The 25,916-nt window shown below is 46.2% G+C and overlaps 1 protein-coding gene across 14 annotated transcripts in view; it reads right to left on the bottom strand.

The window, feature by feature from the left end:
- LOC118396216 (transcription factor SOX-6-like) overlaps positions 1-25,916 on the bottom strand; it is a 165,726-nt gene that overhangs the window by 4,818 nt on the left and 134,992 nt on the right. For 12 of the 14 annotated variants that reach the window (XM_052465442.1, XM_052465448.1, XM_052465441.1 and 9 more), the window contains 6 exons: positions 23,399-23,548; positions 22,140-22,314; positions 21,203-21,384; positions 12,612-12,714; positions 10,980-11,153; positions 325-541 (listed from right to left, as the gene is read on the bottom strand). In XM_052465442.1, coding sequence (XP_052321402.1) covers positions 325-541; positions 10,980-11,153; positions 12,612-12,714; positions 21,203-21,384; positions 22,140-22,314; positions 23,399-23,548 — 1,001 coding nt within the window. The remainder of the gene's footprint in view (positions 1-324; positions 542-10,979; positions 11,154-12,611; positions 12,715-21,202; positions 21,385-22,139; positions 22,315-23,398; positions 23,549-25,916) is intronic. The other 2 variants (XM_052465443.1, XM_052465455.1) reach the window with 2 other exon arrangements.

The raw sequence follows: 25,916 nt of genomic DNA, 5'->3' as shown, positions 1-25,916 counted from the left end.
ACCTCAAACTGTAGCCTAAAGTCAAGATGATCCACGTACCACATCACCGGTTGTGTATGTCCAGCTATATTCAAATAAATGAAAAATATCTCTTTGTTCTGGAAATGACATGGTGCTTATCTCTTCCATGTATTATGGATTGTGACGTAAAGCCTAATCGACAAAACAAATGGCCTGGGACATGGACTTACCTCAACAGAAGACCACTTTTGAGGTTTGAAAACACAAGCTTTGATTTTGGAGTGTAATGTCCCTTTAAGAATACTAACAGTTAGCCTAAAGACCGCACAACAGCAGATCAGTAGAGTGTCTCTCTCTTCTTACCCCACACTGAAGAACTGCCTCATCTCCTGACGCCGCGAGCGCATCATCTGCTTGTACTCCCCGATGCGTAGCTTCTTGCCGTCGATGATGCAGGTCCTCTTGGGCCGGGGCTTGTACTTGTAGTTGGGGTACTTCTCCAGGTGGATCTTACTGAGATGAGCCTGTTCCTCGTAGTATGGCTGCTTCTCCTGGTTGGTCATGGACTTCCAGCGAGAGCCTACACACGGATAGTGGGACACACACACACACACAGCAAGAGTCAGGGTTGGAACCCAAACTACAGCGTAAGGACACAGACACACACACACACACACGCGCGCGCGCGCACGCACGCACGCACGCACGCACGCACACGCACACACACACACACACACACACACACATACATACACACACACTGAAGGACACTATTAGGATATTGGTGTTCGAAGAGAGTATTGGAGTTGGTGTTCGAAGAGAGTATTGGAGTTGGTGTTCGTAGAGAGTATTGGAGTTGGTGTTCGTAGAGAGTATTGAAGTTGGTGTTCAAAGAGTGTATAGGAGTCAAAGTTTTGTCAAGCATAGTCCTGTAAATAGAAATCTTTTCACAGTTTAGTGGATTACAACGTTCATGTTCTTCTAATAATAACAGTTACATATCGCAATGTCATTTTTGGACGATATTATATCGATATTTGACTACCTAGATTTTTTGTTTAAACTAGCGTTAGGCAGCGGTACCCGCGCCAAAACTCTGGCATTTTTCACCCTTGTTCTTTTAAATAGTGAGCCAAAATTTGTTCTCGACATTTAGTTCCCCGACTGATCAAAACAAATGTTCTCCTGCTCTCTCTCGTCCCTCTGCAGCAGACATATTGTGAGCAATATGTTTGGAACATCAAATCGCAATAAAATCCCAGTTTCGAATCGCAATCCATATAGAATAATGAGAATCGCAATACAGACCGTGCTAATATAGAATCATGATAATATTGTATTGTGACGTCCATGGTAATTCCCACCCGTATCTTATCATGTGGTTCAATTAGCCATTGAACCATACGTGTCAGCGCTTCCACTGCACAAAACGTATGCCGTCTTACTTCTATCATAGCAGGAAATCTCTTCAAGGAGGAACTTGTAATAAGAGAGAGAATACTGGTGCATCTACATTGTTGAAGGGTGCTTGAAAACAGGGATCTGTCCCACTTTAGGATCCCTGATACAGTTTGGTTCTCATCATGTCTCTACTATAAGCACCCAGCGACGGAACAAGTGGACAGGACCGCTACCGCAGGAATGGAGCACATCTGCGTGGCTTTCTGACAACCCATTATACACACACACACCACAGCTTGGACACACACAGGGAGGAATCCAGGACCTGTGTCCCAACGGACACCCTATTCCCTATTTGGTGCACTACTTTGTCCTGGGGTCTGGTCAAAAGTAGTGCCCTATTTATGGAAAAGGGTGCCAATTGGGGCGCAAGCTCAGGACTCTGTTTACCGACGTTTATCGAGACTCCCTTCTTTTTCAACTAAGGAAACAGTGAAGACACTTTTTTTTTTAACGGACTAAAGCGGCCGCATCGTGTCCCTCGTCTCCAGCTGTGTTATTGTGTTTGGGCAGCACACAATCCATCGTCTCCTGATTGCCTCTCAGGTCTGGCATTTCCCTGGTGTCATCACAAACAAACCGCTAACTAAGTAAATATCCGGAATGTTTGGTCTCCGCCGGATAGGTGGAAGTGATAGATGACCTCTGACCCTTTCAATTTGACTCCAACTTTGAGTGATGAGGTTTGAGCTATCCAATGCTTTGGGAACCCTCAACTCTGGACCTCGAAGACAGTTCCACTGCGCTTTTTCATCGTTGCCCTCCTAATCAGGGACGAATGCAGACCTGGGACAGCAGGTGGGTACAATTAATTATCAGGTAGAACAGAAAACCAGCAGGCTCCGGACCTCATAGGGTCAGAATAATCCTGCTTCAGAATGATAACTTCAGTGATGTTGAACAATGGTCTATGTATACGACGGATGAGCAAAGTGCAAGGATTTTATTTCTTTAATACAGCGTTTAGTTTGCCTCAATTCATTCAGCGACTAAAGTCATTTGACACCGTTTGCTCAAAAGCCAAACATTTTGGCCTAGTGCATGGCTCAACGGCCCTTATCACTGAAAGTGAAATAGTTTTTCCACACACAACAAAAAAAAGGTGTTGAGGGAGCCCTTTCCAAGCAATATCTTATATTCAGCACCACGGATAGCAGTCTGATCAAATTACCATGAAATCTGACGTTCAGGGTCACGGAGTAGTGGAACCAGTGGTCGTCTGGTGAAGTCGCAGGGAGAATCGAATCTCGTGAACATACAGTAAAATTTGCTCTAGGAGTGATTTGACTTTTTGATTTAAAAAGCTACCAACGAAGGAAATATTGTTGTCCAGTGATTAACTGAAATACCCACATCAAGCCCCACAATAAATTGAATCATGAAACGCAGAATAAACAAGTATTATAAGGCAAACGGAAGGTTTGATTGAAATCAATATTTGTTAAAGGCATACTGCTTTAAACTTAAAACAAAGTGTTGTCTGTTTCTTTACCTTACTTCAATAATTAACATTTTAAAACTCTAAAATGCGTTTCGGGGGAACAGCTAAAACATCATTATTGCACACAGAGTGAGTCCACGCAACTTATGTGACTTGTTAAAACACATTTTACTCCTGAACTTATTTAAGCTTGCCACAACAAAGGTTAAATACTGATTGACTCAAGACATTGCAGCTCTTCATTTTTCATTCATTTGTCTAAAAAAATGTATAATCTAAAAACAAAATTCCACTTTGACATTACGGGGTATTGTGTGTAGGCCAGTGGCAAGGAATCTTTTTTTATTTTAAAATTCAGGCTGTAACACAACAACATGTGGAAAAAGACAAGGGGTGTGAATCCCAGTATCAATGCTAGTATCAACACAAGAAGCAATTTTCACTGCACATATCCATCACCCCAGTCAGTCTCACAGCAGAGGATGTGTGTGTGTGTGTGAGAGAGAGAGAGTTATATGGGTGTGTGTGAGTTCTATAAAGATGTTATTTATTCTAATACGAATGATTAAATAAGATCAGATTGATCGATTGGTAGTTGACCGATTTACAATACTTTGAATACATCATTGAACGTTTAGGTGGACATGGGGGGGGGGGGCACATTGGGGGGGGCACATTCAGTTTCTGTTTCATACGGCAGTGTTGTTTTAAATGAGTCACACACCCTCTTAAGACATTATCTACAGTGCCTTCGAAAAGTATTCAGACCCCTTGACTTTTTCCACATTTTGTTACGTTAAAGCCTTATATTAAAATGGTATTGAAAAAAAATGATCCTCAGCAATCGACACACAGTACCTCATAATGACGAGGTGAAAACGCTTGGGATTTGAAAAACAGAAATACCTTATTTACATAAGTATTCAGAGCCTTTGCTATGAGGCTCAAAATTGAGCTCATTGTCTCCATTGATCATCCTTGAGATGTTTCTTAAAAAAATTAAAAAATAAAAAAAATATGCCATTTAGCAGACGCTTTTATCCAAAGCGACTTACAGTCAGTCATGTGTGCATACATTCTATGTATGGGTGGTCCCGGGGATCGAACCCACTACCCTGGCGTTACAAGCGCCATGCTCTACCAACTGAGCTACAGAAGGACCACTACAACTTGATTGGAGTCCACCTGTGGTAAATTCAATTGATTGGACATGATTTGGAAAGACCCACACCTGTCCATATAAGGTCCTACAGTTGACAGTGCATGTCAGAGCAAAAACCAAGCCATGAGGTCGAAGGAATTCTCCGTAGAGCTCCGAGACAGGATTGTGTCGAGGCACAGATCTGGGGAAGGGTACCAAAACAATTCTGCAGCATTGAAGGTCCCCAAGAACACAGTGGCTTCCATCATTCTTAAATGGTAGAAGTTTGGAACCACCAAGACTCTTCCTAGAGCTGGCCGCCCTCTTCTTATATCAGGCCACATACACTGAGATTACATTCCAAAAACCTCTCCTTTCCCCCGAAGTGTGTAATCATTCACTACTATGTACAAGCATTGAATTGGGGTATGGCTAGACTGAGGGAGTTTCTACCATATATCTAATAATAATAATAATAATAATAATATATAATATATATCTTATAACAATCATTTCCTTCCAAATCCATGAAGGGAAGGGAACTATTGGGACGCAGCCTGAGTATTTGTTAACTGTACATCATCCACTATCGCTTGTTCACAAGGCCTTCTGGAAAGATTTGAAATGTTTTCACACTCAAAACCGCTTAAATCAAATCAAATTGTATTTGTCACATGCGCCGAATGTAACAAGTGTAGACTTTACCGTGAAATGCTTACTTACAAGCCCTTAACCAACAGCGCAGTTCAAGAAGAAGAAAATATTTACCAAGTAGACTCAAATTAAAAGTAATTATAAAAGTAACACAATAAGAATAACAATAACGAGGCTATATACAGGGGGCACCGGTACCGAGTCAGTGTGCGAGGTTACAGGTTAGTTGAGGTCATCTGTACATGTAGGAGGGGGCAAAGTGACAATGCATAGGGTAACAAACAAACAGCCAGTGTACAAAAGGGAGGGGTGTCAATGTAATTGCGAACTGGTACCGCTTGCCGTGCGGTAGCAGAGAAAACAGTCTATAACTTGGGTGACTGGAGTCTGACAATTTTATGGGTTTTCCTCTGACATTGCCTATACAATAGGTCCTGGATGGCAGGAAGCTTGGCCCCAGTGATGTACTGGGCCGTTCGCACTACCCTCTGTTAGCGCCTTATCTGATCAATTATGTCGCTCTCGCTGCTGGTGATTCTTAGATCCACCTCTACGCAGAGGACACCATTCTGTATACCTCTGGCCCTTTGTTGGACACTGTGTTAACTAACAGTCCCCGCGATATGCAACTGTTCAGGGAAGTCAGGAACCAATACACGCAGTCAGTCAGGGAAGCTAAGGCCAGCTTCTTCAGGCAGAAGTTTGCATCCTGTAGCTCCAACTCCAAAAAGTTCTGGGAAACTGTGAAGTCCATGGAGAACAAGAGCACCTCCTCCCAGCTGCCCACTGCACTGAGGCTAGGTAACACGGTCACCACCGATAAATCCATGATTATCGAAAACTTCAACAAGCATTTCTCAACGGCTTGCCATGCCTTCCGCCTGGCTACTCCAAACCTCGGCCAACAGCTCCGCCCCCGCAGCTACTCGCCCAAGCCTCTCCAGGTTCTCCTTTACCCAAATCCAGATAGCAGATGTTCTGAAAGAGCTGCAAAACCTGGACCCGTACAAATCAGCTGGGCTTGACAATCTGGACCCTCTATTTCTGAAACTATCCGCCGCCATTGTCGCAACCCCTATTACCAGCCTGTTCAACCTCTCTTTCATATCGTCTGAGATCCCCAAGGACTGGAAAGCTGCCGCAGTCATCCCCCTCTTCAAAGGGGAGACACCCTGGACCCAAACTGTTACAGACCTATATCCATCCTGCCCTGCCTATCTAAGGTCTTCGAAGGCCAAGTCAACAAACAGGTCACTGACCATCTCGAATCACACCACTTTCGTAATCACCATATTCTTATCGGCAGACTCAGTAGCCTCGGTTTTCAGATGACTGGTTGGTTCACGCAGACAGCGTTCAGTGTGTCAAATCGGAGGGCATGCTGTCAGCCTCTGGAAGTCTCTATGGGGGTGCCACAGGTTCAATCTAATATATCAATGATATCAATGATACAACCCCTTGGGTTGTACCATCTTTGTGGGCTATAAATGGTAAGAAGATATCCCTCTAGTGGTGTGGGGGATGTCTTCAAAGTGGGTGGGGTTATATCCTTCCTGTTTGGCCCTGTCCGGGGTGTCCTCGGATGGGGCCACAGTGTCTCCTGACCCCTCCTGTCTCAGCCTCAGTATTTATGCTGCAGTAGTTTATTCTCGGGGGCTAGGGTCAGTTTGTTATATCTGGAGACTCAGTAGTGTCCTGTGTGAATCTAAGTGTGCGTTTAATTCTCTCCTTCTCTCTTTCTTTCTCTCTCTCTCTCGGAGATGACCCTAGCCATGTCCCAGGACTACCTGCCTGGTCCACCTGGCCATGCTCCTGCTCAGTTTCAACTGACCTTTGCCCCAGACAGAGTTCAGTCCACCTGTGTGCAAACTGTTCTGCCTTATTATTATTCGAGCTGGTCATTTATGAACATTTGAACATCTTGGTCATGTTCTGTTATAATCTCTACCCGGCACAGTCTAGCCCGGTTCCTCTCTAGGTTTCTTCCTAGGTTTTGGCCTTTCTAGGGTTTTTCAGCCACCGTGCTTTTACACCTGCATTGTTTGCTGTTTGGGGTTTTAGGCTGGGTTTTTCAGCACTTTGAGATATAGCTGATCAATGATTTGATTTGATTTGATGTTGCTCTTGCTGCGGGCAATTCCCTGATCCATCTCTACGCAGACGACACCATTCTATATACTCCCGGCCCGTCCTTGGACACTGTGCTATCTAACCTCCAAACGAGCTTCAATGCCATACAACACTCCTTCCGTGGCCTCCAACTGCTCTTAAACGCTAGTAAAACCAAATGCATGCTTTTCAACCGTTCGCTGCCTGCACCCGCACGCCTGACCAGCATCACCACCCAACCTGAATATGTGGACATCTATAAGGTTCTGGCAGACTGTAAACTCTCCTTCCAGACTCATATCAAAATCTCCAATCAAAAATCAAATCAAGAGTAGGCTTTCTATTCCGCAACAAAGCCTCTTCACTCACGCCGCTAAACTTACCCTAGTTTAACTGACTAGATCCTACCGATCCTCAACTTCGGCAATGTCATCTACAAAATTGCTTCCAACACTCTACTCAGCAAACTGGATGCAGTTTATCACTGTGCCATCCGTTTTGTCACTAAAGCACCTTATACCACCCACCACTGCGACTTGTACGCTCTAGTCGGCTGGCCCTAGCTACATATTCGTCGCCAGACCCACTGGCTCCAGGTCATCTACAAGTCCATGCTAGGTAAAGCTCCGCCTTATCTCAGTTCACTGGTCACGATGGCAACACCCATCCGTAGCACGCGGTCCAGCAGGTGTATCTCACTGATCATCCCTAAAGCCAACACCTCATTTGGCCGCCTTTCGTTCCAGTTCTCTGCTGCCTGTGACTGGAACGAATTGCAAAAATCGCTGAAGTTGGAAACTTTGATCTCCCTCACCAGCTTCAAACATCTGCTATCTGAGCAGCTAACCGATCGCTGCAGCTGTACATAGTCTATCGGCAAATAGCCCACCCATTTTTACCTACCTCATCCCCATACTGTTTTTATTTATTTACTTTTCTGCTCTTTTACACACCAACAGCTCTACCTGTACATGACCATCTGATCATTTATCACTCCAGTGTTAATCTGCAAAATTGTAATTATTCGCCTACCTCATGCCTTTTGCACACAATGTATATAGACTCCACTTTTTTTTCTTCCTATTGTGTTATTGACTTGTTAATTGTTTACCCCATGTGTAACTCTGTGTTGTCTGCTCACACTGCTATGCTTTATCTTGGCCAGGTCGCAGTTGCAAATGAGAACTTGTTCTCAACTAGCCTACCTGGTTAAATAAAGGTGAAATACATTTTTTTTAAATTAAAAAACCTCCAGATGAGCTTCAATGCCATACAACTCTCCTTCCGTGGCCTCCAACTGCTCTTAAATGCAAGTAAAACTAAATGCATGCTCTTCAACAGATCGCTGCCCGCACCTGCCCGCCTGTTCTGACTTAGAATATGTGGGCAACTACAAATACCTAGGTGTCTGGTTAGACTGTAAACTCTCCTTTCAGACTCACATTAAACATCTCCAATCCAAAATTAAATCTAGAATCGGCTTCCTATTTCGCAACAAAGCATCCTTCACTCATGCTGCCAAACATACCCTCGTAAAACTGACCATCCTACTGATCCTCGACTTCGGCAATGTCATTTACAAAATAGCCTCTGATACCCTACTCAACAAATTGGATACAGTCTATCACAGTGCCATCCGTTTTGTCACCAAAGCCCCATATACTACCCACCACTGCGACCTGTATGCTCTCGTTGGCTGGCACTCGCTTCATACTCGTCACCAAACCCACTGGCTCCAGGTCATATACAAGTCTCTGCTAGGTAAAGCCCTGCCTTATCTCAGCTCACTGGTCACCATAGCAGCACCCACCCGTAGCACACGCTCCAGCAGGTATATCTCACTGGTCACCCCCAAAGCCAATTCTTCCTTTAGCCGCCTCTCCTTCCAGTTCTCTACTGCCAATGACTGGAACGAACTGCAAAAATCTCTGAAGCTGGAGACTCTTACCTCCCTCACTAGCTTTAAGCATCAGCTGTCAGAGCAGCTCACAGATCACTGCACCTGTACATAGCTCATCTGTAAATAGCCCATCCAATCTACCTCGTCCCCATACTGTATTTATTTATTTATGTTGCTCCTTTGCACTCCAGTATCTCAACTTGCACATTCATCCTCTGCACATCCTACCATTCCAGTGTTTAATTGCTATATTGTAATTACTTTGCCACCACGGCCTATTTATTGCCTTACATCTCTTTACCTACCTCATTTGCACATGCTGTACATAGATTTTCCTATTGTATTATTGATTGTATGTTTGTTTATTCCAAGTGTAACTCTGTGTTGTTGTATGTGTCAAACTGCTTTGCTTTATCTTGGCCAGGTCGCAGTTGCAAATGAGAACTTGTTCTCAACTAGCCTACCTGGTTAAATAAAGGTGAAATAAAAAATAAATAAATTATAGTTTCATTGGTGATGTGGACACCAAAGAACTTGAAACTCTCGACCCGCTCCACTACAGCCCCGTCGATGGTAATGAGGGCCTGTTAGGCCCGCCTTTTCCTGTAGTCCACGATCAGCTACTTAATCTTGCTCACATTGAGGGAGAGGTTGTTGTCCTGGCACCACACTGCCAGTTCTCTGACCCCTCCCTATAGACCGTCTCATCGTTGTTGGTGATCGTCAGCAAACTTAATGATGGTGTTGAAGTCGTGTTTGGCCATGCAGTCATGGGTGAACAGGGAATACAGTGTTAAGGATCAAAGTGGCAGACGTGTTGTTGTCTACTCTTATGACATGGGGGCAGCCCGTCAGGAAGTAAAGGATCCAGTTGCAGAGGGAGGTGTTTAGTCCCAGAGTCCTTAGCTTAGTGATGAGCTTCGTGGGCACTATGGTGTTGAATGGTGAGCTGTAGTCAATGAACAGCATTCTGACATAGGTGTTATTTTTGTCCAGCTAAGAAAGGGCAGTGTGGAGTGCGATTGAGATTGCGTCATCTCTGGATCTGTTGGGGCGGTATCTAGGGTGTCCGGGAGGATGCTGTTGATGTGAGCCATGACCAGCCTTTCAAAGCACTTCATGGCTACCGACATGAGTGCCATGGGGCGGTAATAATTTAGACAGATAACCTTTGCTTCCTTGGGCAAAGGGACTATGGTGGTCTGCTTGAAACATGTAAGTATTACAGACTCGGTCAGGGGGAGGTTGAAAATGTCAGTGAAGACACTTGACAGTTGGTCTGCACATGCTTTGAGTACACGTCCTGGTAATCCTTCTGGCCCAGCGGCCTTGTGAATGTTGACCTGTTTAAAGGTTTTGTTCACTTCGGCTACCGAGAGCTTTATCACACAGTCATCCAGAACAGCTGGTGCTCTCGTGCATGCTTCAGTGTTGCTTGCCTCGAAGCGAGCATAAAAGGCATTTAGCTCGTCTGGTAGGCTCGTGTCATTGGGCAGCTCGAGTCTGGGTTTCCCTTAGTAGTCTGTAATAGTTTGCAAGCCCTGCCACATCCGACGAGCATCAGAGCCAGTGTAGCCGACCAACCAGTGCTCCCGCACATTGGCTAACCGGGCTATCTGCATTGTGTCCCGCAACCCACCACCCACCACCCACCAACCCCTCTTTTATGCTACTGCTACTCTCTGTTTATCATATATGCATAGTCACTTTAACCATATCTACATGTACATACTACCTCAATCAGCCCGACTAACCGGTGCTACTTTTATAGCCTCGCTACTTTTATAGCCTCTCTACTGTATATAGCTTCGCTACTGTTATTTTTCACTGTCTTTTTACTGTTGTTTTATTTCTTTACTTACCTATTGTTCACCTAATACCTTATTTGCACTATTAGTTAGAGCCTGTAAGTAAGCATTTCACTGTAAACACCTGTTGTATTCGGCGCACGTGACAAATAAACTTTCATTTGATTTGAGTAGGATTCAATCTTAATCCTGTATTGACGCTTTGCTTGTTTGATTGTTCGTCTGAGGGCAATTGCTGTCTGTGGTAGATCAATCCACTTAATTTTTGCAACTGAAAGAATCTGTATTACCATAACAAGGCCACGGTATATGGAGGGCATATTTAATATATATATATATATATATATATTTTTTTTAAACACTTCATTCAGACGGTAAGGAAATCAAACAGGCATGTGGGAGAAAGAGTGAGAAGGACAGGATTGAACCCTGGTCTCCGGTGGGGAGTTTTATATGCCACATGCCAGGGAGTATTACCACTTGACCACAGCTTTGCCATCTTACCCAGGATCTTGCTGATGTTGGAATTGTGCATGTCGGGGAAGGTCTGCAGGATCTTCCTCCTCTCGTCCTTGGCCCACACCATGAAGGCATTCATGGGTCTCTTAATGTGGGGCTCAGTACTGTTCCTGCCCCTGGTCTCCCTGAAGACCCGGGCCTCTGTAGTGCAGGAGACACCTGTGGGAAGGGAGGGCCATTTCATGACTTACTCAATCACTCACTCGTTCGTGTAAGAAAACTTTTAAGCCACAGAGTACATACATTGCACAGTATGTCTAAGAGCGTGGCTTCCAGACAGTGAGGGAGGAGACAAATGAAAGTGTATGTGTGTGTGTGTGTGTTTGCACTCGTGTTTTACAGTAAGGATGGGATCTGTGTCTACTCTACACAGAAGAGCATAGAGGAAATAGGGATGGAACCCCTGGCTGCGGTCGCCATCAACGACGCTCTGATTATCAGACAGATAACATCTCTGTTTACGGTCCCGTGTTTACAGCTCTGATTTCAAACCACAGCATGATGAATGCTTACCAATCCACTGTAACCTGTAGACACTGTTTTTTTTAATAGAAAACAGGTGGGCTTCCGTTTTTAACTGCCTTGCTTCTGTTTGCATACTTCGGCAGGGTGGAATTGTCTGAGACACAAACAGTGTTTGGTGGGTTGGAAAGAGGGGGAGAATCTAGAACACCGCTTCTTGTTCCTCGTCGACGTACAGTAAGAAGCCCACTGAACAATTGTGTCGTATTAAAGGTCCTTAATTTGAAAAACTAAACGGAAGCCCCGTCATTTAGTTTGCTATAAAGTTCAGGGGTTGTGATGGGGGTATTGAACAACTGTAAATATCACAGAGTGGGCCTTTTTGGTGCAAGGCAGGGGTTTGTGCCTGGACATTCAAGTGTCCACTTACTGAGGCGATCCGAGGAGAACACAATAAATATTTGGGTCTGGTGAATGAATACCTGTGTGCAGAGCAGACGATCTCTCTGTCTGTGTCTCTGCCGTAGGGAACACAGTTGAAAGAGGCCCCAAAAGTGGCGCTATCTAACCAAGGGCCCCAAGTGAAGGGTCACTGGCATCTATTTAGCCTGAGCAGGATGTGCCCACTTTTGCCTCGAACCCAACCTCTTTTCCTGTCTGTTAAAGATCCGTCTGACCCTCTCTCTTCTCCTCTGGTCTCCTACTATTACGCACCAAGCCATACAGCGGCAGTGTACTTCTATACACATTCATATAAACACGGATGGCAAGCACACACACAGTCATAAACATGAACCAGAACACACTGTACGGTACAGTATGCACTTACGTAAAAGTATGGAACACTGAAAGAGATGTGTATGTAGAGCTTTCAGGGGACAGAAAGGGAGAAAAATGTATTTTTTGGACATTTTTTGAAACAAAGAAAGAACACATTATTGAGACATTTTGAAAGAAAGAAGGAACATATTATTGAGACATTTTGAAAGAAAGAAGGAACATATTATTGAGACATTTTGAAAGAAAGAAGGAACATATTATTGAGACATTTTGAAAGAAAGAAGGAACATATTATTGAGACATTTTGAAAGAAAGAAGGAACATATTATTGAGACATTTTGAAAGAAAGGCAGGGGGAAAGAAGAGGAGACTCACCATCAACATCCTCATGTCTGGTGAGGTCAATGTGGCCCGTCTTTCCATCATCCTCTCCCAGGTTGCCCAGGTGCTGACTCAAACTCTCAAAGTGCATCCGCTCCTAAAACACAGAGAGGTCAAAGGTCAATAAGGGTTGATTCACACCACCGAGCCGAGCTGTGAAGAGCTGACCTGGTTTACGCACGCACCACAGTTGTCGGAACCATGCTGGAAAGAACCATGTGAAAATAAATATCCAAGCCAGCACAGTACAGTTTGGGTCTGCCTAATAGCGTGAAAATGCTATTAAGAGTCCAATTAAGAGGCCTGTAAAGCTCTGGTATAAGGGCTCAGAGAGAATAACACAATCATCACATCACAGAACACACATTTTCAAAGAAATTCCGCAATTTAGCAAACGTACACAGCAAACAAGTTTCGGTCTTCGATGCGTAGCTGTTTGCATTGTAATTTGGCCGTCTTCGGATCAAAGGTTTTGCTCTTCTTTGTGATCTTAGAGGCGGTCTATATGAGTAGGTTTGTGCTAATGATCGTGTGGCAAACTCGACTCGTATTTTCTCACACGGTGCTTTTGGCGAGAGGTAAGAGTTTAAAGACAGCCACTCCAGCTTAGGGGAGGTAGGGGAGGAGTTTTTTTTAGAAAAGACCGGATCGAAAAGAAGAGAAGAGAACAGGAGAATAAATTAAGTCAAATAATGCAGGAAAAAAGAAGAGAGAGCGTGCGCGCGCGAGAAAGATGATTTATGGCCAAAATGATTTATGGCCACAGAACAAGATCATTCGCCAGATCTATCCAGCGCAGCGCTACCATGTAAGCTGCCACTGACTCGATGCTCCCCACCCATCCTGCCTACTGAGTCTCTGCTTATCCTGCACTGTCCACCCATCCTGCCTACGGAGTCTCTGCTTATCCTGCACTGTCCACCCATCCTGCCTACTGAGTCTCTGCTTATCCTGCACTGTCCACCCATCCTGCCTACTGAGTCTCTGCTTATCCTGCACTGTCCACCCATCCTGCCTACTGAGTCTCTGCTTATCCTGCACTGTCCACCCATCCTGCCTACGGAGTCTCTGCTTATCCTGCACTGTCCACCCATCCTGCCTCTGCTTATCCTGGACCCATCCTGCCTCTCTGCTTATCCTGCACTGTCTACCCATCCTGCCTACTGAGTCTCTGCTTATCCTGCACTGTCCACCCATCCTGCCTACTGAGTCTCTGCTTATCCTGCACTGTCCACCCATCCTGCCTACTGAGTCTCTGCTTATCCTGCACTGTCCACCCATCCTGCCTACTGAGTCTCTGCTTATCCTGCACTGTCCACCCATCCCTGCCTACTCCTGAGTCTCTGCTTATCCTGCACTGTCCACCCATCCTGCCTACTGAGTCTCTGCTTATCCTGCACTGTCCACCCATCCTGCCTACTGAGTCTCTGCTTATCCTGCACTGCCCACCCATCCTGCCTACTGAGTCTCTGCTTATCCTGCACTGTCCACCCATCCTGCCTACGGAGTCTCTGCTTATCCTGCACTGTCCACCCATCCTGCCTACGGAGTCTCTGCTTATCCTGCACTGTCCACCCATCCTGCCTACGGATCCTGTCCACCCATCTGCTTATCCTGCTTACCTGTCCCACCCATCCTGCCTACTGAGTCTCTGCTTATCCTGCACTGTCCACCCATCCTGCCTATCCTGACTCCACCCATCTGGTTATCCTGCACTGTCCACCCATCCTGCCTACTGAGTCTCTGCTTATCCTGCACTGTCCACCCATCCTGCCACCCATCCTGCCTACTGAGTCTCTGCTTATCCTGCACTGTCCACCCATCCTGCCTACTGAGTCTCTGCTTATCCTGCACTGTCCACCCATCCTGCCTACTGAGTCTCTGCTTATCCTGCACTGTCCACCCATCCTGCCTACGGAGTCTCTGCTTATCCTGCACTGTCCACCCATCCTGCCTACTGAGTCTCTGCTTATCCTGCACTGTCCACCCATCCTGCCTACTGAGTCTCTGCTTATCCTGCACTGCCCACCCATCCTGCCTACTGAGTCTCTGCTTATCCTGCACTGTCCACCCATCCTGCCTACGGAGTCTCTGCTTATCCTGCACTGTCCACCCATCCTGCCTACGGAGTCTCTGCTTATCCTGCACTGTCCACCCATCCTGCCTACTGAGTCTCTGCTTATCCTGCACTGTCCACCCATCCTGCCTCTCTGCTTATCCTGCACTGTCCACCCATCCTGCTTATCCTGCACTGTCCACCCATCCTGCCTAAGTGACTCTCTGGGAGTTATCCTGCACTGTCCACCCATCCTGCCTACTGAGTCTCTGCTTATCCTGCACTGTCCACCCATCCTGCCTACTGAGTCTCCTGCCTACTGAGTCTTATCCTGCACTGTCTACCCATCCTGCCTACTGAGTCTCTGCTTATCCTGCACTGCCCACCCATCCTGCCTACTGAGTCTCTGCTTATCCTGCACTGTCCACCCATCCTGCCTACGGAGTCTCTGCTTATCCTGCACTGTCCACCCATCCACCCGCTCCGTCAAATGAGTCTGCCACGCTCCAAAACTGTGGTGGAAAAGACTGTTATATATGAAGACTGTTAGACTGTTATATATATATAAATAAAACACACACACACAGCGGGGTCTGAAATTGTTGGCACCCTTGATAAAGATGAGGGAAAATGACTGTATAAAATAAATCATTCAAATACTGAGCTATATTGTATGATCAAAAACATGATATTATTTTGAACTAATACAATTGCTCATAGAAAGAGATTTTGACACCCCTGTTTTAATAATGACACTGAGCATTTTTCTAAAATGTTTTATAGACCATTCCTCCATACAGAATATTTCCAGATCCTTGACATCCTTCGTCTGGGCGTATGGACGGCCCTCTTCAATTCAAACCGCAGGTTTTCAATGGGATTTAAATTCCGGCAATTTTTGTGGTCAATTAATGATTTCTTTGTGTATTTTAATGTGTACTTCGGGTTACTGATCCACTTGCGGCCAAGTTTCAGGCAGAGGCAACCATGTCCTGGTACTTGGTCAAGTTCATGAGGCCGTTGACTTTAACAAGGGCCCCAGGACCAAAAAAGCCCAATAACATCAAAGATCCACCCCCATATTTTACAGCAGGAATGAGGTACTTAGATATCTGTTTGTGTACTGTCATTTAAATGCAAAACCCACCACTGGTGTGCATGGCCAAAAAGCTCTACGTCATCCTGGAGTTGGTTAAACGGCATTGGCACTTGGACTGAAACTAATGCTCTGGTCAGATTACATGGAAGTTCACATCAACAGGGCTGTCGTGGAGCGGGTTGAGAGCTTTCAAGTTCCTTGCTGTCCACATCACTAAGGACCCATCATGGTCCAAACACACCAACATAGTCAGAAGGCTGAAAAGATTTGGCATGGGACCTCAGATCCTTAAAGAGTTCCACAGCTGCGCCAAATGAGAGCAACTTGACTGGTTGCATCACTGCTTAGTAGGGCGTCCTGCCATCCAGGGCCTCAGTGCCAGGCGGTGTCAGAGAGGAAGGCCCGGGAAAATGGTGCATGTGACAAAAAAAAACTTGATTTGAAATAGAGTTCCTTGACCATGCACACCAGTGGTGGGTTTAGTGTCGAAATCAGGAGGCATAAGGCGAAACCCCATACCTACTGTAAAAATATGTCGGTGGATCTTTGATGTTATGTGGCTGTTTCTGATTCTACAGGCCCCGGGGCCCTTAACGGCATCATGAACTACCAGGATATTTTTGCCAAAAAACCTTCAACGGGGGATTTCGAGTCACCTAAAGACCTATAGGAGACGAATACAGACAATAAAGAGACAATGACTTGTAACAATTGTTTAAAGAGCCAGTCTCTCTGCCTGCAGAGAAACTGAAGGGGCCAATTTCAATTCCAAGACTCACAGAACACTTGGAAACAGTCTACAGGACTAACTCAAGATCAAATCAGGACTCACCCAAAAGTCCCCCAAAAAAGTCATTTGGGACTTAATCTGCACCGGTACTTAGTATGGCAGCAAGCCTACAGTCAGAAGTCCAACGTGCTCACTCATAAATGACAACAATGATGAATAATCGACATTAGCTACATTGTACAAAGCCATAAAAGAACATTTAAAAAAAGATACTATTGTTACTTTATGGGACTGAGGCTTGTCCAACATTCAACTCGATCTATCTCGACTTAAAAAAGACACACAGAGCTCCTCTATTGGCTAGGCTCTCCTGGGCACATGTTTCAACGGGTTGCTATGGCAGCCCTATAAACACCGCGCCGGCCGAGCAGTTTTATCAGCGTCGTGTTGAGCTCATTACCGCGGCGACACATACGGGCAAACCCTGCTCTCACCGACCCACAAATGTTAACTGCTTCCTCCAGGAGCAGTGAAATCCCTCACTCCTCCTTCTCTCCCTCCTCCCTCACTCTGCCTGTCATCTTTCAACACAGACGCCTTGCCCTGTAGCCCACTGAAACTAAAGGAGCAGTGAAGTAACCCTCCCTCTCTCCTACTCCTCCTCTCCCTTCTCCCTCTGTCCCTCACTCTGCCTGTCATCTCTCAACACAGACGCCTTGCCCTGTAGCCCACTGAAACTAAAGGAGCAGTGAAGTAACCCTCCCTCTCTCCTACTCCTCCTCTCCCTTCTCCCTCTGTCCCTCACTCTGCCTGTCATCTCTCAACACAGACGCCTTGCCCTGTAGCCCACTGAAACTAAAGGAGCAGTGAAGTAACCCTCCCTCTCTCCTACTCCTCCTCTCCCTCTGTCCCTCACTCTGCCTGTCATCTCTCAACACAGACGCCTTGCCCTGTAGCCCACTGAAACTAAAGGAGCAGTGAAGTAACCCTCCCTCTCTCCTACTCCTCCTCTCCCTTCTCCCTCTGTCCCTCACTCTGCCTGTCATCTCTCAATACAGACGCCTTGCCCTGTAGCCCACTGAAACTAAAGGAGCAGTGAAGTAACCCTCCCTCTCTCCTACTCCTCCTCTCCCTTCTCCCTCTGTCCCTCACTCTGCCTGTCATCTCTCAACACAGACGCCTTGCCCTGTAGCCCACTGAAACTAAAGGAGCAGTGAAGTAACCCTCCCTCTCTCCTACTCCCCCTCTCCCTTCTCCCTCTCTCCCTCACTCTGCCTGTCATTTCTCAATACAGACGTCTTGCCCTGTAGCCCACTGAAACTGAAGGAGCAGTGAAGTAACCCTCCCTCTCTCCTACTCCTCCTCTCCCTTCTCCCTCTGTCCCTCACTCTGCCTGTCATCTCTCAATACAGACGTCTTGCCCTGTAGCCCACTGAAACTAAAGGAGCTCATGGCCCACCCTATTTAAAAAATAGTACACAGAGTGTTGAATAAATGCTAACGCAAAAGTACTTTTACATGACTTAGCTGAAAAAAAACGATGAGACGCGTGCCTCCAATGACAACGCGCGCCTTCACACCCTGTGAATAGCACGACAGGCAAAAGAGACGGCTGTGTGGTGACTGGCCGGACTTGACTCAAGGCATCCCCATTCTAATGTTCTCCTCAACCTTCCCTCCTTTCCATGCAGTGTGGCACACTAAAGAGCTGGTGTGACGTAGTTGAGTTGTCCCAACAGCTCATGTCAACTACCGACAGAGTTAAGTGGGTTTAGTGACAGGGGCGTTCAAATAAAGCACAAGTCCTCTCCTGAGTAGGACGCATTAACGCTCTACACAGGGGCAGCTCGCTTGCTCACAACTGGCCTAAACTTACTCCACACACACACACCTACACACACACACACACACACACACCCTCAGTCTCTCTCTCTCACACACACAGTCTCTCTCTCTCACACACACAGTCTCTCTCTCTCACACACACACAGTATCACACACACAGTATCACACACACAGTCTCTCTCTCACACACACACTCACACAGTGTCACACACAGTATCACACACGCACACACACACACAGTGTCACACACATAGTATCACACACACAGTATCACACACACAGTCTCTCTCTCTCACACACACACAGTGTCACACACACAGTATCACACACACACACAAACACACACACACACACACACACACACACACACACACTGTCTCTCTCTCTCACACACACACACACACACACACACACACACACACACACACACACACACACATCACACACAGTGTCACACACACACACACATACAGTATCACACACACAGTCTCTCTCTCACACACACACACACAATGTCACACACACAGTGTCACACACACAGTCTCACACACACAGTCTCACACACACAGTCTCTCTCTCATACACACGACACCCACCCACCCACTTACACTCAGTGCTATTTCAGTGTGCTTGCTTGGCAGCCACGGGCCCTGTTGGAAGCAGCATAAGCATAACGCGATACTCCACAAGGCCACTTGCTGGACAGCGCTATAGCGTCTGTGAACAAGGGGAGCTATAATGACATTATACATTATGGAGGCGGCCAGCACCATGCATGCACACAGACACACAGACACAGACACCATCAGCATAGCTTCATATAAAGTTACGCCGCACACTCTCTCCAACCCAACCTGTGGCATAAGAACCCATTCATCTGTGTGGATATCTCACTCAATCCCTTTATGGCTGAGGTCAGAGGTGGATCACGTGTTTGAGTCGTTTCAGACTGTCTAATCTAATGCCCATCTAAAGAATGTCTATAAAATGTCCCCAAAATAGCAACAAATATTGCTAGAAAATGCTTTTCAAGAAAGCATGACGCTCAGACGGAAATACACGAGTGTAGCATCTCCATTGAATTGTACAGTGGGGCAATTTTGCAGAACGGAGGAGGTGAGTCATGAATGGACTAAGACCTTTTTACAGAAAAAGGATACTTTTAAAGCTCAGAAAAGCACGCTCGAGGAACTGTTGTTAGGTAACGAATAAAACTGAACTACAAACACTGGCCTGCCCTGTTTTAGAACCGGAAACAATTACTTTGAGGGATTCCAAAGTTTTATTAGAAGGTATGGAGCCATAAAGTAAACTGCTGCATCTCTCGGTTTGTTCTTATAAAGTCGGAAAATATAGTGTTGGTACAAGTGAGAGCGGAACAGAGAAACGCATAAGAAACTCACCTAAAAACCTGTTGTTCACAATCAACCAAGCTTCATTTGATCATTTAAAGGCCCAGTACAGTCAAAAATGTGATTGTCCTGTGTTTTTGACTGGTACTGTATATTTCCACACTATGAGGTTGGAATAATACTGTAAAATTGTAAAAATGATGCTAATGCCCTATTAGTGTAAGAGCTGTTTGGTGGGATGGAGTTTTGGCCTGCCCGGTGACCATAATTAATAGACCAATAAGAAAGAGAGTTCCAAACCTCTCTGCCAATAAGAGCTAGATTCAGTTTTTTCCTCCCCACTCAGACCAGTCCCAGACAGTCATAGCTAAATTCTTGCCATTTTATTCATTTTTTTACCATTTTAATTGAAAACAATCACATTAAGGTACTTAATTGTCACCCAGAAATGTGATATTCGATATTGAGATAAAAAAAAAATGTCTGCATTGGACCTTTTAAGATAATTGATACATTTAGACGTTTCGATCATGTAAACCCATCTACATAAAAAAAACACATTCAAAACACTGATAAATAGCAGAATATTTTTCACCACTTTGAATATTTTCAACCACTTAATGCGAAACAAACAACCCCCAATCAAAAGCAAATATCCTAGTTGAATATGTACATTAAGCTTGGCCTAGTTGGGGCTGTGGGAGAAGGGGTTCAAAGTATGCATCGCTGAAATATTCATGATTCATCTTCGCTTTCCTCCATCCTCTCTGCCAACATGGGGATCAATCAATCCCTTCGGAAGACGGCAGGATCAGTTCCTCTTTTCAAAATGTATTTCCCTTTTGCTCCTGTTCCATGATTGACAGATCTGATTGATATTTTTTGAAGATATTTTTTAACATGGGGGTCCCCGTGGGTGTAGGATTAGGGGGCGGGAGGGGCCAAGAGGTGCTGCTGGACTCAACACCCCCCCCCTGCTTCACACACATACACACACAGGCACACACAAAGGCACACACGCGCGCACACTGACGGACACACACACGGCCCAGCTGCTGGCAATTCAAAGCAGTCGGGGCTTCTGGGTGGCCATGTGGACATGAACGAAGTTAGGATCTCAAGAGCACTGGCCAGGGATCCAGAGCAACAAAAAAAAGCAGACATAACAATTTCCCCTTTACAGTACATGCATGACTTGAGAGGAGAAAGTGACAGAATGACAGAATTGGGCTGTGTCAATCTGAGAATGGCGTTACAGGTGCGCACGTGAGAAGACAAGTGTACATTGTTCAGGCTTCTGTCAGCATTGTGAGGCTAATAGCGCTGATTAGATAGTAGCTAGTGTGTGTTTGTGTGTGTGTGTGCGCGTGTGTGTGTGTGTGTGTGTGTGTGTGTGTGTGTGTGTGTGTGTGTGTGTGTGTGTGTGTGTGTGTGTGTGTGTGTGTGTGTGTGCGTGCGTGCGTGTGTGCGTGCGTGCGTCTTTATCGGTGCCGTGACTCTGACCTTGCTGCCATTGCTGAAACCCATGCCGCTCAGGGCCGTGAGCTTGGCCTCCAGGCTTTGCTGCTGGTGATGAAGCTGTTCTCTCTGGATCTGCTCCCTCATCTTCCTCGCCTCCTGGATGGCGCTCATCACCGCATCCTGGTCCCCAAACAGTGGCGTGGGGTTCAGGCTAGACAGGATGTCTGTGGGCGGGAAGCATTGAGCCCCTGTCAGTGTTCTGATTGTGACGGACAAAGCAGCAGACCGATCTGAAATCACTGCTGTGTGTGAACTCACAGGAAAAGTGTCGGAATCCAAAGGGACACCGACCGTAGCTCCTATTCTTTGAGACATGCAATATTGTGAAAATTGTGTCTCGACTGTCCGAAGGTGAGGTGGAGCCGTTACCGTATCGCTTGTACATATCCGGCTCTTTCAGATGAACACGTGTGCCTAGGTGGTTGAGGCTAGGGGTTTATTTTGGGTTAAACAACAGTGTGGGGTGCAAACTTTCCGTTGCCTTCCTTTTCTAACAGGTGGCCAGTCAAAAAAGGTTGAGAAAATAGCACATAGGAAGGAAATGCGAGTGAAGCGGCTCTAGAAGATAGTGAAAATAGTTTCACCGTAATGAGAGGCTTGAGATTGGGCTTAATCACAGATAGCATAACGGTTTATGTTACAGGGCAGACAATGATGTTAGGAAGTCTCTTGAAACCAAACGTGTGCTGGGTTTCACTGCTTCCGCTAACTGGGTCTTTCAGGGGGGGCTAAATACAGGGCTTTAGACTCTCGTAAAAAAATAAATAAAAACAGGTTTCCTTTGGGGTTGAAATCTCGTGACTTGAACTAGCGGAGGATGCTAGGACTGTTTGTGTGCAGTGTGAAGGGGTTTGTGTGCATTGACATGTGTACCTAATGTGAGTGATTGAGCATGCATGTGTGTGTTCCCTGCACCCACCAAGTGAGCCCCTGCCCATGTTGGAGAGGGGGCTGGGGATGCGCCTCTTCCCCACGCTGATGGGCCTGCTCTTGTTGCCAGGGTACAGGCTGTGTGACGGCGAGGATGGGGAGTGGTGGGGCTCGCCAGTCTTGGGTCGGGCTGAGAGATTCAGGGGCTGTGTCGATCCTTCCTCCTGGGGAAGACAGAAGAAAGAGTGGGCACAGAACTAAGCGAAGGCTGAAAACACACCATGGCCCTGTTACATGGGAAAGCACCAGTATTTTGACGGTGTTATGAAGGTATTATAACAAACTGCATTAAGTGAAGACCTGGTGAAAAACTTGGCTTGTTGGTTGGAGAGTGTGTATAATGTGTTTTAGAGTGCGAGAGTGCTTTAAGACTTTTGTGGTGTTCCCCAGGCCACTGTGTTGGGACAGCACATTATTCAGAGGATGGGGAAAATAAGGCTACACAGCTATATTTTCAACCTCAGATTGCTACTTCATCAGGTCTTTACTCAATTATCCCCCCTCTCAGGTTGTGGCCATTTATAAATACATTTGATCAATTCTATCAAAAATACAGGGCTGTACTGTTCACCACTCCAGTGCTCAAATTGAAAGTCCCTTAACTATCTCATCATCCAGTAGGGTTGAAAAAAAGCCAATGGGACTTTTGTTGTGGTGTCTTATCCTCTCTTTCCTAATCCAAGGTTCATGACCACATCGCCTCACATTGAGTTTGTGAGAAATCCCTGGAAGGGACAACAACTGGAAAAGAGGAAGCCTCTTGTGTGGTGAAGGATACGCTAACAAACATGGATTTAATTTGAAACCGGTCTTGAGGAGAGGAGAAGGAACGTGATTTGGGAGGCTGGGGGGACGAGTGGGATGCCAGTGTGGGCGTTAGCAAGAGTGGAAAAGGGTTAGGGAAGGGTGGACGTTCCAAGGCCAGAGTACTACTGTACAGCTGCGGTGAGTTCTGACTCTGGTCTATTGTGATGCTGGTTGCAGCGACCCCACATAGACACATGGCTCCCATTATAGCCTCGTCGAGTCAGGATTACGAGTATGGTCTCGAGCTCCAGTGAAAGAGGTCTGAGCCCATGCCAAGCAGCAGCCAGTGCCAATGACTCCATGAGCGTGTGTCTGTGTGTCTCCGTATGAGCGCATACATGTTCACTCCCTTTCACTTGAATCATTGCCGTAGCCAGTGATTCATAGATAACCAAGGTCCAAAACCAAACACACAAAGTCAAGCGTAAACGGACAGCTGACCTTAATGTGAGTGACAGGACTCGATGCTCTCTTCTTACTCTTCAAGGCAGAGGGCGAGAGGGGGCCTGAGGAGTTTTGAGGCTGCGGCAGGGAGGCCATTTTGGCTCCGGGCGAGATCTGCATGCTGGCCAGCTGGGCAGCGTACAGCTGCTACAAAGGGAGGAAATAGGGAAACCGACAAGTTATTAACATCAGCAGCCAGCCGCTAGTCGGACACTTACTTCCCGCCTCCTCTCTTTTCATGACTCAGTGTATCGTTTTCTTATCCCTGCTTGGCAAAGCTCCTGTCTACAATGTGATGTGTGTGTCAGAGCCAACCACACACACACACACACACACACACACACACACACACACACACACACACACACACACACACACACACACACACACACACACACACACACACACACACACACACACACACACACACACACACACACACACACAATTCTGAGAGAAAACACAGAGCACTTGTCTTTAGTTGATCGGGTTGAAACTAGAATGAAAAAGATAACTGTGAACATTGTTGGAAGAATATGTTTGTTTACCAAGGTTGGGTTCCAGAGAAAAGCACATTGAACTCAACTCATCGACGGTGTATCTACGACGCCAATTCATTCAACAGATGCTTGGAACAGAGGGGCGTATTGATTCATATCAACGCTTGGATCCAGTTTGAGGTTTTGAGTGTTCCTCAAAACTTCAAGTCAGAGAAATGCTTAAAAGTTAAATGACAGAGTACACATGTATATATATTTCTTACTCTTCACAGAATAACTCTTGAGAATCAACCTCAATTCAGTCCAAGACACTTGGTAAATCTTTTTTTTTTTAAACAATCTAGCAAAGAGAAACACAGAGTCTCTGTCTGAGGTCCAGCAGTCTGAATCAAAGCTCTGACCACTGCCTGAAACCGCTGTCAACCTCCGTCTGAGGACTTGACAACATATCAAAGCCCCAATCCTGCAGGAAAACCACCCAGAAATGGCTTGTGTTCAGTAAAACTTGGCCTGCCTCACTCTCCTCCCTACCTCCTCCTCTCCTCTAATCTCTCCCTTTCGCCACTCTTCTTTAATTTTATGTTCTCTCTCCTTCTCTCTTGTATCTTCTCTTCTCCTCTCCCCCCTCCCTCCCTCACTCCTCTCCCCCTTCCCCCTTCCCCTCCCCACTCTTCGCTCCCCCACCCCTCTCCTTCCTCTCTCCCCAGTCTCTCATGGCCCCAGTGTTGTGAGATCTAATTTCACTTCAGTATAAACTGCTAGGCCTCCTGGGAGCTCTGAGGTCCGGGAGGAGGGCGGCAGACACACGAGACCCACCGCAGCGGAGCGGAGGACCGCCGCGCCGTCTTATTCTGGGGTTCAGGCAGTGAGTTGGACGGCCCTCTCCCAAGCCGATATTAAACACAAACAGAAGGTGCCCTCGCCGCATTGAAACAAAGCCCTGATGTCACACCGCTTATTTTCCTTGGAGCGTACGAAGAGCGCCCGGGCCTCTGGCGATATGAGATCTGCGCAAGAATGTGCTTTGAATGACTGGTGGGGCCTCACACGTCAATCATTAGTGGCCGCAAGCGTTACTCACCGCGGTGCATGGCTGCTGTTCATAAGACTGGGGAGGAGAGGAGAGCTGGGATTGAGGTATCGACGCGGAATGTATCGGAGGCCCATTGCACATGCACAAACACACACACTGTCTCGCTCTCTACTAAGCACGAATTATGTATGGGAATGAGTAAGACAGTTAGACAACGGAAGTCTGAGTTATGGGCCTCTATACCCAAGTACACTCACACCCACACAAACTAAAACAGGAATGCCCCGCCCCTTTAAATACGGCTGCCAAAACAACATCAGACAAGAGCTTCACACATACAGTGCATTCGGAAAGTATTCAGACCCCTTCCCTTTCTCCACATTTTGTTACGTTACAGCCTTATTCGAAAATGAATAAAAAATAAATAAATCCATATCAATTTACACACAATACCCCACAACGACAAAGCGAAAACAGTTATTTTTTAACATTTTACACATTTATTACAAATAAAACAGAAATAGCTTATTTACATAACTATTCAGACCCTTTGCTATGAGACTCGAAACTGAGCTCAGGTGCATCCTGTTTCCATTGACCATCCTTGAGATGTTTCTATAACTTGATTGCAGTACGCCTGTCTATATAAAGGTCCCACAGTTGACAGTGCATGTGAGAGCAAATACCAAGCCATGAGGTCGAAGGAATTGTCCGTAGAGCTCCGAGACAGGATTGTGTTGAAGCACAGATCTGGGGAAAGCTACCAAAACATTTCTGAAGCATTGAAGGTCCCCAAGAACACAGTAGCCTCCATCATTCTTAAATGAAAGAAGTTTGGAACCACCAAGACTCTTCCTAGAGCTGGCCGCCCAGCCAATCTGAGCAATCGGGGGAGAAAGGCCTTGGTCATGGAGGTGACCAAGAACCCGATGGTCACTCTGACAGAGCTCCAGAGTTCCTCTGTGGAGATGGGAAAACCTTT

The sequence above is a fragment of the Oncorhynchus keta genome, chromosome 17, assembly GCF_023373465.1.
Source record: "Oncorhynchus keta strain PuntledgeMale-10-30-2019 chromosome 17, Oket_V2, whole genome shotgun sequence".
Taxonomy (NCBI): Eukaryota; Metazoa; Chordata; class Actinopteri; order Salmoniformes; family Salmonidae; genus Oncorhynchus; species Oncorhynchus keta.
This window is presented reverse-complemented; position numbering and strand designations above follow the sequence as displayed.